We start from the raw sequence: 16035 nt of genomic DNA, 5'->3' as shown, positions 1-16035 counted from the left end.
TATAATTTCTGCCACATTATGTTTCCTTCTCCCGCACACTTATTTATTTCATTTTGTTTTGTCCATAGTATTTGCTAATTTTTTATTTATTAAGAGAAACTATTCCTTAGCCTACATGTTCCTATTTCATAGTTCAGGAACACAGGTCAGTGACAAACTACTACATTTAAGTTACAAAGTCTGGTTTGATTCTTGAGTTCAAATTGCAAATATTATTTAAATCCTTGGGATCTCATCATTAAAACATTTTTTGGCCAACGACTATGGGCTAGATAGGAGTTTGTGTTATTGTAATATATCTCACACCTGTGAATCTGTCTCGGTAGATACTTTTGTTATCAATCTTTTCTGTTTTCTTGTGATTAGTAATGAGAATGAACAGCAAGGTTTTTCATATCCCTGCTTTTGGGGAAACAATACAAAATTGTAATTAGGGGTGTTCTATATTACAGCCAATCTCAGGGAACAGGAATCTTGAGAAAATAAGATAATGTCATTTTCAGAGAGGAAAGTTGAGATAATTATTTATTCTAACCCAAAAAACTGTGGTCCAATAGTCAAGAGATAACGATTTTTATTACTAATTCTGTTAGCTAGCTGGTTGATTCTGAGCAAGACAATCAGTTTCTTTCATTTTCTACTTCATTAGATATAAAAGAGTTTTATGAGATGATCTCTAAGATCCCTTCTAGCCTGGAAATTTCAAGCTTAAGAGAAAAACCAACTAAGAATTGAAAATAATTATTCTAGGGGACAGGGAAGAAAATATTTTTATTATACACTCTTTAGTAATATTCCATTGCTACTGTTTCTGTAATTTAAAATGAAATGTCTTTAATTGTTCATAGTCTTTCTCAAGTATCTAAATGGAGAGAATGAAACTTCATTCAATCTAGATGTTTCTTAACTGCTAATCTTTTGCAGTCTTTAGTCCTGGCTAATATCTTAAGATTTTGTTTTAAGTCTTTTATATTCTGCTACCTTCTTCCCCCAAATTTTTAAAGTAAAAAAGCAGAAAAGATAAGTTGAAGCTAGTAGAAAAATGCATAAAAAACATGTCTTTCGAGGTAAGTCATAAATTAGGATCTGAGCTATTTAGCAGGTAATGCAATGGTGAAGATATGAGCTATATGATTCACAGTTTCAAAGGTAAATATCATTTTCTTTCTTAGGGTAATAATTGTAGGTGGCATTTTATCTTTTAATTATGTCTTTTTCTTAGGAAGGAGGCTGAACTGGAGAAAAGTAGTGCTGCACATACCCAGGCCACCCTGCTTTTTCAGGAAAAGTATAACAGTACAGTGCAAAGCCTTGAAGATGTTACTGCTCAATTTGAAAGGTATTTTTCTTTTGAGCCTGCACTCTTAAATGTAACATAAGCAGAAAGGGGCGTTTACCCAGGGAAATCTGTGAACTGTGAACAAAGCAGTCACACAAAGGATGATTCGTATTAGTTTAAATTCCATAATCACCAACCATAAGTGGGCATTTAGCATTATCTGGTAATCTTATTATATTTATATAATTCCCCTTTATACTTTATAGAAATTCCCCTTTCTTACTATCCACTTCAACTTTTATGCACTGAGCCAGGTGCAGTGGCACATGCCTGTAGTCCTAGCCACTCCATACGCGGAGGTGGGAGGATCAAGTCATGCACTTAGAAGCATTTGGTGCTTCTGCCTTTTACTCTCTTGATGTTATCATTTTCATAAAGAAATCAGAAATTGCTATCTCCTCATTAGACCTATAAAGAGACCCAAATTTGTACTCATCCTATCTTCCCACCTATTACAGATGAAATGTCCTAGTCTTTTCATCTTCAGTGACCTCATTCTATCATTTTTTTCTCTCATAATTTGAAACCTTTTTACTGGATTTTTTCCAATCAATATTAAAACATGATAATATACATCTATCTTTAAAATATATTAATTAGCTGGGTGCTGTGGCTCATACCAGCAATCCCCGTGCTTTGGGAGGCCAAGGCAGGAAGATTGCTTGAGGCCAGGAGTTTGAGAACAGCCTGGGCAATAGAGTAAGACCTTGTTTCTACAGAAAAATATTAAGAATTAGCCAGGCGCCGGGCGCGGTGGCTCAAGTCTGTAATCCCAGCACTTTGGGAGGCCGAGACGGGTGGATCACGAGGTCAGGAGATCAAGACCATCCTGGCTAACACCGTGAAACCCCGTCTCTACTAAAAAATACAAAAAATTACCGGGCGTGGTGGCGGGCGCCTGTAGTCCCAGCTACTCGGGAGGCTGAGGCAGGAGAATGGCATGAACCCGAGAGGCGGAACTTGCAGTGAGCTGAGATCCGGCCACTGCACTCCAGCCTGGGTGACAGAGCAAAAAAAAAAAAAAAAAAAGAATTAGCCAGGCATTGTGGCATATGGTACTTGGGAGACTGAGGGCGGAAGGATCACCTGAGCCCAGGAGTTCCAGGCTGCACTGAGCTAAGATCACACCACTGCACTCCAGCCTGGGTGACAGAGCAAGACTGTCTCAAAACAAACAAAAAATAAATAAAATACACAAATTGTTTTAAAAACTCCTCTGACCTTAACTTCCTTTTGCAGCTTTCTAACACCACCAGTCATTCCCTTCTTAACCCAAAATTCTACTCCTTTTCAGTCCTTTTCCTTCTTTTCCTTCTCTTGACAGAGAGGATTATCTCTATATCCACTTCCTCACCTCTCATGCCTTCTACTTATTTTCTCCTTAAATAAAAAGTTTATTTTGGGTGGAATTACAAATTACAAAGGCCAATATAATGAATACTTATATATTAATGTTAACATTTTTATTTATCACATTTGCTTTAGCTCATTTTGGCAGAGAGTTTCCTTTTATTTAGTAAATACAAAAGAATGCATAACATGCGCATAAACTATAGAGCTTGAAGATAAAACTGACATGCATGAACCTGTAAAAGACAACCAGTAAGCCAAAAGATTTTCAACAACTTAGTATCCATGTATAAGTTCCTCTACCATCCCATTTTCATGCCTTCCCTGAACGGATAACACTGTCCCAAAGTCTACATTATTTCCTTGCTTTTTCTCCCCTGTGTATTATAATTTTATGACACATATATCCATACAAATAATGCATTATGTAATTTTCCTTCTCCCTGAACTTTACCAAAAAATGTCATCATAGTATATACTGTTTCCTGGGACTTATTTTTCCATTCTACATTATGTGTGTTTTCAGGATTGAATCATGTTGTCTGAGGCTGTGGTTTGTTGATAGTCACTGCTATGAGTATTTTATTGTATGAATATACCACAACTTATTTATTCACTTTTTGGACTTTGGGTTGTTTCCCATTTGTTTAGTTATTATTAGTTATTTAGTGACTGTAAGTATGCATGTAGGTAAGAATTTCTCTAAAGCCAAAGGTATATGAATGTTCAACTCTAAAACTTAATACCAAATCACTTTCCAATGTGGGAGTAAGAATCTACACTCCCACTAGTGTTATATAAGTTTCTATTTTTTTTTTTTTTTTTTTTTTTTTTTATTATACTCTAAGTTCTAGGGTACATGTGCATAACGTGCAGGTTTGTTACATATGTATACTTATGCCATGCTGGTGTGCTGCACCCATCAACTCGTCAGCACCCATCAATTCATCATTTATATCATGTATAACTCCCCAATGCAATCCCTCCCTCCTCCCCCCTCCCCCCTCCCCATGATAGACCCCAGTGTGTGATGTTCCCCTTCCCGAGTCCAAGTGATCTCATTGTTCAGTTCCCACCTATGATTTATCTTCTTTGCCAAAGCTTATTAGACTTCTTAAATTTTGCCAGTGTACTTAGTGTAAAATGGCTTCTTATTGTGGATAATTCATCTTTCCTTTTCCATAAAAGGCTTGTTTATGACTTTTGTTTATTTGTCTATAGGGTTATCATCTTTTCCTCATTGATTTGTAGAGGTTTTCTTTATCAGCCATATGGGTTACAGGTATCTTCGGCCAGTTTAACTTATTTTTTAATTTTCTTTTCGGTTTCTTCTGATGAGTGGAAATTCTCAATTTCAATATGGTTAAAATATTTATCTGTGTGTGGGCACTTTGGCTTCTCATTTAATACCTTCTTTCTATCCCAAGGTATAAAGGTATTCAACTAGTTTTCTTCTAAAAGTTTTAAAATTTCATTTTCCATTTTTCCACCTAGAACTGATTTCTATGTGTGTAGCAATATAGAGATCAAATTCATTTTTTGTTTTCCCTGTGGACAACCAATTGCCTAGTTTAATTGTACCTTAAATTCATTAAACTGTACCTTGTTTCCCCAGTGATCTGTTTCCACATGTGATACATTATGACAGATAGATAAATAATTTATATGTGTATGTGTTTTATTTATAATTTTTATTGTATCAGAATATATAAATTGTATATATATATAAATTATACACATATATTTATTGCTAATATCAATCCTGTAAAGGAATTTCCCTTCTCGTTAGTTTGAAGAATAGTGCTTCAGGAGGTTTTTATCTATTCTGTTATTTCACTCACCATCCATATACTCATAGTATTAAAATTTATTTCATCAAACCAGACCTTTCTTTACGGCTCCGTATTTACATATCCAGTTACCCACTTGCCATCTTCAAGCAGATATCGTACTGTCTTTTAATATTATCCAAATTTAATAACCTATCCAAAGCAACTCTTGATCTTTCCATTGCTTTCTATCCCTAGTCTCTCATTGTTTTTTATTGTAATCAGTGACATCATCTTCCCAGCTTTTCATTCTATAAATCTTAGAGTCATCCTTCATTCTCTCTTCCTAACCCCCAATATTCAATCTATCTCTTGAATTTTTCTACTCTGCTTCCAAAAGAGATCTTGTGTCTTTCCATTGCCAGCTCCTTAGTCTGAGCCTCCTTTATCACTCACCTGAGCTGATAAATAATTGTTTTAGAGTTGATCCTTCAGTTTTCCATTCTTTCCCCTGCACTAATCCATCCTCCTCATAGCTCTAGAGTGAGCTACACATTTAATTAAACACCTTTTTATTTTATTTACTTATTTATTTATTTATTTTGGGACGGAGTTTCGCTCTTGTTGCCTAGGCTGGAGTGCAATGGCACTATCTCAGCTCACTGCAACCTCCACCTCATCGGTTCAAGTGATTCTCCTGCCTCAGCCTCCCGAGTAGCTGAGATTACAGGCGTCCGCTACCACGCTTGGCTAATTTTTGGTGTTTTTAGTAGTGAGGTTTCACCATGTTGGTCATGCTAGTCTCAAAACTCCTGACCTCAGGTGATCCACCCATCTCGGCCTCCCAGAGTGCTGGGATTACAGGCATGAGCCACCACGCCTGACCTACTTGGACACCTTTAATGGTTCCTGTCTATCCCCCAGGTAAGCCCACTGTGCCCTGCTCTGATGACCCTCATGCCACCAGCTTCTGCTCCAGCCTTTCTTACTCATTAGGCTCTAGTCTCACTTCTTATTTTTTGATTGTGAGTAATTTTCATGTTTGGTAGTTGATTTCTTTTCCATCTCTTGTATGCATACTTCCTGCACTTAGTAGGCACTTGATTTTTTTTTCTTTGAATACACAGCAGATGCCATGTAAACTCATTAGTACTTAGCTCAGAACACTGAATTCTTACCTGTGTTAAATGCATGAATACATTAAAAACTTTTTAGTTTTACCTAAAAGTATAAAATGTAAACTGATCAGTTATGATTGTCATATGTAATAGGAAACTACTTTGACTTTTTTTTTCTTTTTAATAAGCTATAAAGCATTAACAGCCAGTGAGATAGAAGATCTTAAGCTGGAGAACTCATCATTACAGGAAACAGTGGCCAAGGCTGGAAAAAATGCAGAGGATGTTCAGCATCAGATATTGGCAACTGAGAGCTCAAATCAAGAATATGCACGGTATATACAGCAAATAATGGCCTTAGAACCATTAAGACAATTTAATGTTGAAAGCCAGCTAGTAACTGTCCCTTTGGATTGCTTTTGGCCATCTTATATTGCAAATTAAGAATTTACGCAGTTAAAAAATGACACTACTTGAAGAGTTCCTTGGGGTTCTTTTTTTTTAAAAAAAGGGAAAAATTAATGAAAATGGCTATAAAATGTTTAGTGAACTCTTCTCTCTCAAACCAAAGGATGCTTCTAGATCTGCAGACCAAGTCAGCATTAAAAGAAACAGAAATTAAAGAAATCACAGTTTCTTTTCTTCAAAAAATAACTGATTTGCAGAACCAACTCAAGCAACAAGAGGAAGACTTTAGAAAACAGCTGGAAGATGAAGAAGGAAGGTATTCTGTGATTAGAGCCTGAATGCCTTGTAACTCAGTTATGATGTTATTTTTTAAATAACCATCTTTTTCTCTATTTAATTTTTCCATGCAGAAAAGCTGGAAAAGAAAATACAACAGCAGAATTAACTGAAGAAATTAACAAGTGGCGTCTCCTCTATGAAGAACTATATAATAAAACAAAACCTTTTCAGGTTTGTCAGTTAGGAGTAAACTAACTTGTGTTTATTTTAGGAATTCACTTTGTTCCCTATTATATAGTGAGGACAGTGACTTGGGTTTTCTGCAAAATCATTTTGCTGTGCACTTAGAGTGCCAATTTAGCTCACTATTAAAGGTTTATTGTTAAATTACTATGCATAATTTTTTCCCACATTTTTGAAGTATAATTAACAAATTTAATTGACATAATTTTTCAATGAATCCTTTGTGGTTTAAAAAAAAAAAAAACTGTAATGAGGAACTTAAAAGTTTGGCTCAGAGGGCTTGCCTGGTATGAGCTTTTTATAATTAACCTATTTTAATTTATGGTATGACTTACCTTATTGCAAATATTCATTGTTTCTCAATACACTGATCTTTTAAAAGAAAAGAATAAATGCTGATTTTGGAACTTAGATAGAAGTACAGTATTGGTTATAATGTGGTGATCTAACTGATGCAGATAAAACTAGCCAGCTGGCTTTTTTATCTTGTTTGTTTTCCTCTGTTTTAATGATCTTTAAAATGAAAAATACAAAGTTTAAAAGATTTTTGTAGAGAATCTATGGAGAGCCCTGAGAATATGTAAACATACACTGCTTTTATTTGTGTTTTTAATTTTCTTTAGTGTTTATGGTTTACATGAAACTAGTATGATCAAACTGTTTTAAGTCTTTATTTAAAAAATCTTTTTCAGCTACAACTAGATGCTTTTGAGGCAGAAAAACAGGCATTGTTGAATGAACATGGTGCAGCTCAGGAACAGCTAAATAAAATAAGAGATTCATATGCTAAATTATTGGGTCATCAGAATTTGAAACAAAAAATCAAGCATGTTGTGAAGTTGAAAGATGAAAATAGCCAACTCAAATCGGTTTGTAAAGTGACATTTCATTTTATTAAAGATATTGGAGGGAGTGGGGGTTATTCTAACTATACTTAAATAAAATGAAAATCTTTGGTATCAGAAAAAAAAAACAGTTTATAGAGGAAAATTGGGCTGCGATTTAGTGGATTTATTTTAGAGTGTTGACCAGATGGGCCTTCAGTGTTCTACAGTTTTCTAGCTACCTTCTTAATATATTGAAAATTACTAAAGTAATTGGATGAATGCATTAAGATTTACATATCTATTTCCATTTGCAAAACAGCGAACTCTTTGATGTAAAGCTATAAAGAGAAGCAGTGTTCAAAAATAGTTGGGCATGTGAATTTTTTAACATATGTATCGAGATATAATTGACAACCCATACAATCTACCCATTGAAAGTAGACAATTCAGTGTTTTTTAGTATACTCACAGATATGTGCAACCATCACCATAGTCAATTTTAGGACATTTTCCTCACCTCAAAACGAAACCCTGTTATCCTTTTCCTAACACTCTCCTATCTCCTCACCCCACCCTTCAGCCCTAAGCAACCACTAATCTACTTTCTGTCTCTGTTGATTTCCGTATTATAGACCTGACATATTCATGGATTCAAATAATATGTGGCCTTTTGTTACTGGCTTCTTTCAGTCAGTTAGCATAATATTTTCAAGATTCATTTGTGTTGTAGCATGGAGAGTACTTTATTTATTTTTTTTAATAGCCTAATAATTCATTATGTGGTTAAACCACATTTATTCGTTTGTCAGTTGATAAACACTTGTTTGCACATTTTGGCTATCATGAATAATAGCCATAAACATTCATATACAAGTTTTTTGTATGGACATTTCTTTTTATTTCCCTGGGAAATAATGGGAGGGAAATTGCCAGATCATTTGATAACTCTACGTTTAATCATTTCAGGAAGTATCAGACTATATTCTGATGAGATTGGGTACGTTCAGGGTGGTATGGCCATAGAAAGGTCAGACTGTATTCAAAAATGGCTCATACCAGTCTATATTCTACAGGCAGTATACGAGGGTCCCAATTTCTCCACATACTTACCAACATTTGTTATTATCTGACTTCTTTATCCTAGCCATTGTATTGGGTATGAAGTGGTATCCCATTGTGGCTTAACTTGCACTTTCTTAATTGGTAATAATGTTGGTCATCTTTTCATGTGCTTACTGGCCATTTGTATATCTTCATAAAAGAAATGTCTGTTCAGACTCTTCTCATTTTTAAATTGGATTATTTGTCTTTTTATTATTGTGAGAATTCTTCATCTATTCTGGACACAAGTCTCTTACGTATTATCTGCAAATATCTTCTCCTATTCTGTGCATTGTCTTTTCACTTTCTTGATGATGTCCTTTGACCCAAAAAACTTTTATGAAGTCCAGTGTGTCTATTTTTTTTGTTTGTTTGTTCCTTAGTATCTATCTCCTTTGCCAAATTCAAGGTCAGGAAGATTTACCCCTGTGTTTTCTTCTAAGAGATCTATGGTTTTAGCTCTTACGTTTAGATTATTGATTGATTTTGAGTTAATTTTTGTATGTGGTGTGAGGTAAGGGTCCAGCTTCATTCTTTAGCATGTGGACATGCAATAGTCCCCACACTATTTTTTAAAGAGAATATTCTTGCCTCCAGTTAATGGAGTTAACATCCAATTAAAAAATCGTTTAGACTGTACATGTATGGGTTTATTTCTAGATTCTCACCTGTCTTCCATTGATCTATACATCTATGTGCCACCACACTGTCTTGATTACCGTTGTTTTGTAGTAAGTTTTGAAATCAGGAAGTGTGAGTCCTCTTTGTAGTTTTCAATATGGTTTTGTCTATTCTGGACCTCTTGCAATTCTATAGTGATTTTGGAATCAGTTTTTCTTTTTTTTTTTTTTTTGAGACGGCGTTTCACTCTGTCACTCAGGCTGGAGTAGTGGCGCGATCTCCGGTCACCACCAGCTCCGCCTCCCGAGTTCACACCATTCTCCTGCCTCAGCCTCCGGAGTAGCTGGGACTAGAGGTGCCCATCACCACGCCCGGCTAATTTTTTGTATTTTTAGTAGAGACAGGGTTTCACTGTGTTAGCCAGGATGGTCTTGATCTCCTGACCTCGTGATCCGCCCGTCTCAGCCTCCCAAAGTGCTGGGGTTACAGGCGTGAGCCACTGTGCCCAGCCTGGGATCGGTTTTTCTACAAAGAAACCAGCTGGGATTCTGATGGGAACTGCATTGAATCTATAGATCAGTTTGGGACATATTATTATCTGTACTAGGTTAAGTCTTCTAATATATGAATATGGGATATTTTTCCAAGTATTTAGATCTCATTTAATTTCTTTCAACAATGTTTTGTAGTTTTCAGAGTATAAGTTTTCCACTTCTTTTGTTAAATTTATTACTATTTTATTCTTTTTGATGCTATTGTTTTTGTTTTTGTTTTTGTTTTTTTGAGACGGAGTCTCACTCTGTCGCCCAGGCTGGAGTACAGTGACGCGATCTCGGCTCACTGCAAGCTCTGCCTCCCGGGTTCACACCATTCTCCTGCCTCAACCTCCCAAGTAGCTGGGACTACAGGCGCCCGCCACCTCGCCCGGCTAGTTTTTTGTATTTTTTAGTAGAGACGGGGTTTCACCGTGTTAGCCAGGATGGTCTCGATCTCCTGACCTCGTGATCCGCCCGTCTCGGCCTCCCAAAGTGCTGGGATTACAGGCTTGAGCCACCGCGCCCGGCCTCTTTTTGATGCTATTGTAAATGAAATTGTTAATTTCATTTTTGGATTGTTCATTGCAAGTGTATAGAAATACAATTGATTTTAATATATTTATCTTGTATCCTGCACACTTGCTAAACTCATTTTAGTTCTAATGGTTTTTTAGTGGATTCCTTAGGATGTTCTTGTGGAAGATCATGTCTTTTGCAAATAGAGATAGTTTTACTTATTTTCCAATCTGGATGCCTTTTGTTTCTTTTTCTTGTCTAATATCTCTGGCTAAAACCTGTAGTATAATACAATGTTGAATTTAGAAGTAATGAAAATGGATGGACAGCCTTGCTTTGTTCCTGATCTAGGGGGAAAGCATTCAGTCTTTCTCCATGATATATGATGTTAGCTATATGATGTATGTAGAGTGACATTATTAGATGTTGATTTGTCAGCCAGGCGCAGTGGCTGACACCTGTAATCCCAGCACTCTGGGAGGCCAAGGCAGGTGGATCACCTGAGGTCAGGAGTTTGAGACAAGCCTGGCCAATATGGTGAAACCTCATCTCTACTAAAAATACAAAAATTAGCTAGGTGTGGTGGCGGGCACCTGTAATCCCAGCTACTTGGGTAGGAGAATCTCTTGGAACTCAGAAGACAGAGGTTGCAGTGAACCGAGATGGAGCCATTGAGCCTGGGAGACAACAGCGAAACTCCATCTCTGAAAAACAAAGATGTTGATTTGTCACAGATGCTCTTTATCAAGTTGAGGAAGTTCCCTTCTGTTTCCTAGTTTGTTGAGCATTTTTTATATGAAAGGGTGATGAATTCTATCAAGTGCTGCTTCTGTTTCTATTGAGATTATCATGCAATTTGTTTTTTATTCTGTTGATATGATATGTTTTATTAATTGATTTTTAGATGTTAATCTAACCTTCTGAGATAAATCCCACTTGGTTATGGCATATAATTATTTTTATATGTTGCTGAGGGGTTTTTTTGGTCCATATTCCTAGGAGATACTGGTCTGTGGATTTTCTTTGTTTTGTTTTTGTTTTTTTAATGTCTGTCTCATTTTGGTATCAGGGTAATGGTGACATCATAAAATGAATTGAGAAATGTTCCTTCTTTTCTATGTGGAATGGTTTTTGAATAATTGGTATTAATTCTTCATTGAATATGTGGTAGAATTTATTGATGAAGCCATCTGGACCTGGGCTTTTCTTGTGAATATTTTTTGATTACTAATTCAATATCATTACTTGATACAGGCTTATTCATATTATCTCTTTCTTCGAGTCGATTTTCTTCTTGAGTAGTTTATGTTTTTCTATAAATGTGTCTAATTTATTGGTATATAATTGTTCACAGTATTCCTTTATAGTATCTTTTATTTCTGTAAGGTCAGTAGTAATGGCTTCTCTTTATTTCTGATTCTAGTAATTTGAGTCTTTTTTTGTTTAAGTTTCTTTCTTTTTTAAAATTTTTAGTAGAGAAAGAACTTTATTTTTGTTTGGTTGGTTGGTTTTTGGGTTTTTTTTGAGACAGGATCTCACTCTGTTACCAGGCTGGAGTGCAGTGATGCAATCACAGATCACTGCAGCCTCGACCTCCCTGGACTCAGGTGATCCTCCCACCTCAGCCTCCCAAGTAGCTGGGACTACAGGTGTGCACCACCACACCTGGCTAATTTTCCTACTTTTTGTAGAGATAGAGTTTTGCCATGTGGCCCAGGCTGGTCTGGAACTCCTGGGCTCAAGCAATCTACCTGCTTTGGCCTCTCAGAGTGCTGGGATTATAGGCTTCAGCCACTGCACCTGGCCAAGAACTTTTCTTTTTTATAATTTCATCTTTTATTTTAGATGTGGGGGTACATATGCAGATTTGTTACATGGGTGCATTGCATGATACTGAGGTTTAGGGTATGACTGGTCCCATCACCCAGGTAGTAAGGATAGTGCTCAGTAGGTGGTTTTTCAGCCCTTGTTCAATGGCTGAAAAATCCAACATCCACTTACTCTCAAAGACATTTTTTCTCCTTTAGTCCAAATGTATAGGTTATACTTTTCTGTTTACTGGCATGCCTTTTAATTTTTCATTGGAGAGTAAATTTTTAGATCATATATTGTAGCATTTCTGGGTACAGCTCCCCTCCTTTTGGGGCTTTTTATTTGCTTATTTGCTTAATGAGCGGCTCAATGATTTTAGTGAAGCCTATCCTACTACTTCCCCAGACCCCAACAGTGTTGTGCCTCTGATGTTGCTGTGCAGGGAGGTATAGTTTTAGGTATGTCCACAACTACCCTGGGATGACACTTGCTTTGGTAGGGTTGCCTTCCTCTCTTTCTGTGAACATAGTGGGCTGTAAACTCCAGTAGATGCTGGCTCCTTGCTTTATTATTTTCAACAGTTCCCTAGGGCATAAATTGCTCTGTCAACTAATCCAATCAAATTCTGGCCCCTCTGTAGGGATTGCATCTGAGAGCAGTGCTGGATATTTATTCTGACTACAGAAGGGCTTGTCCCAGCTGTCTTATTCCCTAGTTTTCTCCTGCAAACTAACTAGTCTGCTGTTGAGCCTATATCTTAAATCTCCTCCCAATTCTCTATCACTATAACCACCACTGTTCTTTCATGGTCCCCAACCTTTTTGGCACCAGGTACCATTTTTGTGAAAGGCAATTTTTACACAGACCGGATCACCCAGCTCGTAATTGGTTGGTGTGGATGGTTTTGCAATTAAACTATTCCACCTCAGATCATCAGGCATTAGATTCTCATAAGGAGCATGCAACCTAGATCCCTCACACGTGCAGTTCACGATAGGGTTCACAATCCTATGAGAATCTAATGCTGAAGCTGATCTGACAGGAGGAGGAGCTCAGGGGGTAATGCTTATGCTTCCTGGCTCACCATTCACCTCCTGCTTAGCAGCCTGATTCCTAACAAGTCATGGACGGGTATCAATCTGTAGCCCAGAGGTTGGGGACCCCTGCTTTAGAGCACCATTAGGCTTCAGCTTCTCCAAGCTCTGTTGCAGGTGAAGTCAGTTCCTTTGAAAATAAATGAGGAGCTACCTGTTTTATGGCCTATACTTGTCTTTTCCGCCCTCCTTTCCCCCTCCCCTGACAATATCTCTGAGCCAGAACTATAATTGAAACTGGGGACAATGGCAGTTTTCTCTCTGAGAGACATCTCTGCCCTAGGAGCGGAGTTTTCAGTGGACTTGTGGGGAAGAGATGAGGAATCGCCTCAGGCCCTCTTGACTCACCTCTCCTGGAGTAGAACCATCCCCCTCATGAGCTAGAGAAAGGGTGATCAGGGGCCCAGCATTTTCAACACGCTGTGCCCAAGGTGAGCCCCTGTTCCATGAATGGGGCTGAGTGGAGGAAGGGATCCCCCACCTCACAACTGCATTTGTCCAAGATATAACCACAGCCACAGGGAGCTGGGGACAAGATGAGAAACTCTGATGTCCTGGTCCTCTTGGGGGGGAAGCTTCTGACTCAGAGTTGGGGGGAAAAGAGGGCCCTGTGCTTTTGACCATAGCCGTCTGGCATGGACTTTGCCTTGCTAAGCTGGGAGTGGGAAGAGGGGAAGGAGTTTTGGCTTAAATACTTCAGACTTTCATCTTTCTCACCAAATTTTTGCAGATTTTCTTGAATAGACGTTTCTTCATTTGCTGTTTTTCCCTTAGGTCAATTTTCAGAGGCTTTAACTGGTTAACATTTTATAACTTTTAGTTTCACTAGGGAGCAGGTCAGCAGAACTTTCATGCTGTCATGCCAGAAGTCCATCTCAGCAATTACTTTTGAGTTGAACTTTTATCGGAAAAATAGCTTTGTAGCTGTAGAGGGGCAAGGAGATTTAAAAGACTGTATCTCCTTTGTCACAGCTGTTTCAAGTCATTTTGTAATTCAGTCTTAAAGCGTCTGTCTAGCAGTGATTTTTGCCGTTGGGTGTGATAGTACATAAACAACTGTGGAATTTGCCCACAACATTGGTAACACATTTCACTGCCATAATCTTTAATAATTGTTTATTACCTATTTTTTTTTTTTTACGTAGGAAGTATCAAAACTCCGCTGTCAGCTTGCTAAAAAAAAACAAAGTGAGACAAAACTTCAAGAGGAATTGAATAAAGTCCTAGGTATCAAACACTTTGATCCTTCAAAGGCTTTTCATCATGAAAGTAAAGAAAATTTTGCCCTGAAAACCCCATTAAAAGAAGGTAAGACATGAATAAATATATAAAAGTGTCCTCTTCCTTTGGATTTGCTTTCATAGCATTTAGCAAGTCATCCATCTTATGAACTGTGAAAATTTGTTGACACCTTCTGATAAAAGCAATTCTTACTGAGATTGTTGTGTACAAATGACTGTTTTTTTCCTCCTCCTATACTTTCTTTTCTGTATACCTGGATTCTGCCTGTTTTTCAAGGCTGAGTCAAATTATATCTTCCTTGAAGCTTTGCCTGACTATTTTGCCCCTGTCCACACTCCCCAATTTTACTCCCTCTATAATACCCTTAGCATTTTAACCTAAATGTCTCTTAAGTCCTTAATCATTTTCTAATGTGTAGTTTTGGAGAAGTAAATTTCTTATTTCTTGACTGTGAATGTTTGTCTTTCACAATAAATTAAAATTGGTTGAAATGATAAAGACATGTACATAAAATTATCTTGCAGAATATATTGCTTCATCTGCCTAGAGAAGATACTAGGCCTCTTTTTAGTTTATAGCGATGGATAAATTCATTTTAATCTAGATTACTAATACTTCTTTTCAATAATTCTTCTAGGCAGTACAAACTGTTACTGAGCTCCTATGGAGTGACAAGAATCATGGAAATAAACATCTGAAAAACCTGTTGAAGATTATTTCATTCGTATTGCTGTTATTGATGTTGTTATTATGTTTGACATGGTATTTTATAATTTTGTATTTAACTGCCAATCCTTAAATATGTGAAAGGAACATTTTTTACCAAAGTGTCTTTTGAGATTTTATTTTTTCTTGTAAATACTTTCTAGCTAATGCTCACCTTTATCACCTCATTCTGAACCCTCTCACTGGCTTTCCAGCTTACAATGCATCTCATCAACTTAATATTCTTTTAAAAGTCAGTATCATATTATTATTCTCCTGTTCTGAAACCTTAGTTTCAAGAGTCTAATACCCAGATTTTTCAGCTTGATCCTGGAGGTCTTTTCTAGTCTGAGCTTCTTTAGCTAGGCTAAAACACCTTGGTTTATTCTTGCCTCTACTTCAATTCTGATAATACTCACCTATTATCCTTCCACTTGTCTAGCTGAAATAAGAAATTTAAGAATGAGCCTAACTTCATAGGAACCTCTCCATTTTTAATCAGTTGTTTAATAATTTACAGGTTCTTAGGCTCCATCCTATTTGTATGAAATTATAATCTGTGATTTGGCCTTAAGCCTGCATTTTTAACAAACTCTTCAGTTAATTCTTAAATACACTGAAAATCTGAGAAACTCTGCATGTTAACTATTTCTTTAGAGTTTGTCATATACTGCTTGTCATCTACATGTCTACTGAGCATTTGATTAATATTTGTGTAATATGAAATAAAATTACACAGTGAGTCATTTAACCAATTGATTTTTCAACTTGTATTTTATGAAGTTACATTAATGCTTCTATATAAGATGTATTTATTATCTCTACCCTACCCATACCACCTTGTCCCCAGAATCACAAAAGATACTGTTTAGAAAGTGGTAAATCTCTCTCTAAAATGTCTGTTTTGCACATTGGTATAATATTGATAAGCTACCTTTTTTATAATATGTCCTCACTGATCGACCAACAGGGACTATCAGTCAGAATTACTTTTCATAATTATTTTATTAGATCTTAATACATGGTTGAATTTTAAAATGCAATTTTTTAAATTAAATTCAGAAGAAATGTAGAA

The 16035-nt window shown here is 36.6% G+C and overlaps 1 protein-coding gene across 2 annotated transcripts in view; it reads left to right on the top strand.

Moving 5' to 3' along the window:
• The window catches only part of HMMR (hyaluronan mediated motility receptor), a 33281-nt gene extending 17566 nt beyond the window's left edge, over positions 1-15715 (top strand). For both annotated transcript variants that reach the window (XM_010367353.2, XM_030927132.1), the window contains exons 12-18: positions 1223-1339; positions 5765-5911; positions 6148-6300; positions 6395-6494; positions 7199-7375; positions 14159-14321; positions 14893-15715. In XM_010367353.2, the coding sequence (XP_010365655.2) occupies positions 1223-1339; positions 5765-5911; positions 6148-6300; positions 6395-6494; positions 7199-7375; positions 14159-14321; positions 14893-14912 (877 nt within the window). In that variant the 3' untranslated portion in view covers positions 14913-15715. The remainder of the gene's footprint in view (positions 1-1222; positions 1340-5764; positions 5912-6147; positions 6301-6394; positions 6495-7198; positions 7376-14158; positions 14322-14892) is intronic.
• Positions 15716-16035: the final 320 nt, after the last annotated feature.

Source organism: Rhinopithecus roxellana, chromosome 3 (genome assembly GCF_007565055.1).
Source record: "Rhinopithecus roxellana isolate Shanxi Qingling chromosome 3, ASM756505v1, whole genome shotgun sequence".
Lineage (NCBI taxonomy): Eukaryota > Metazoa > Chordata > Mammalia > Primates > Cercopithecidae > Rhinopithecus > Rhinopithecus roxellana.
This window is presented reverse-complemented; position numbering and strand designations above follow the sequence as displayed.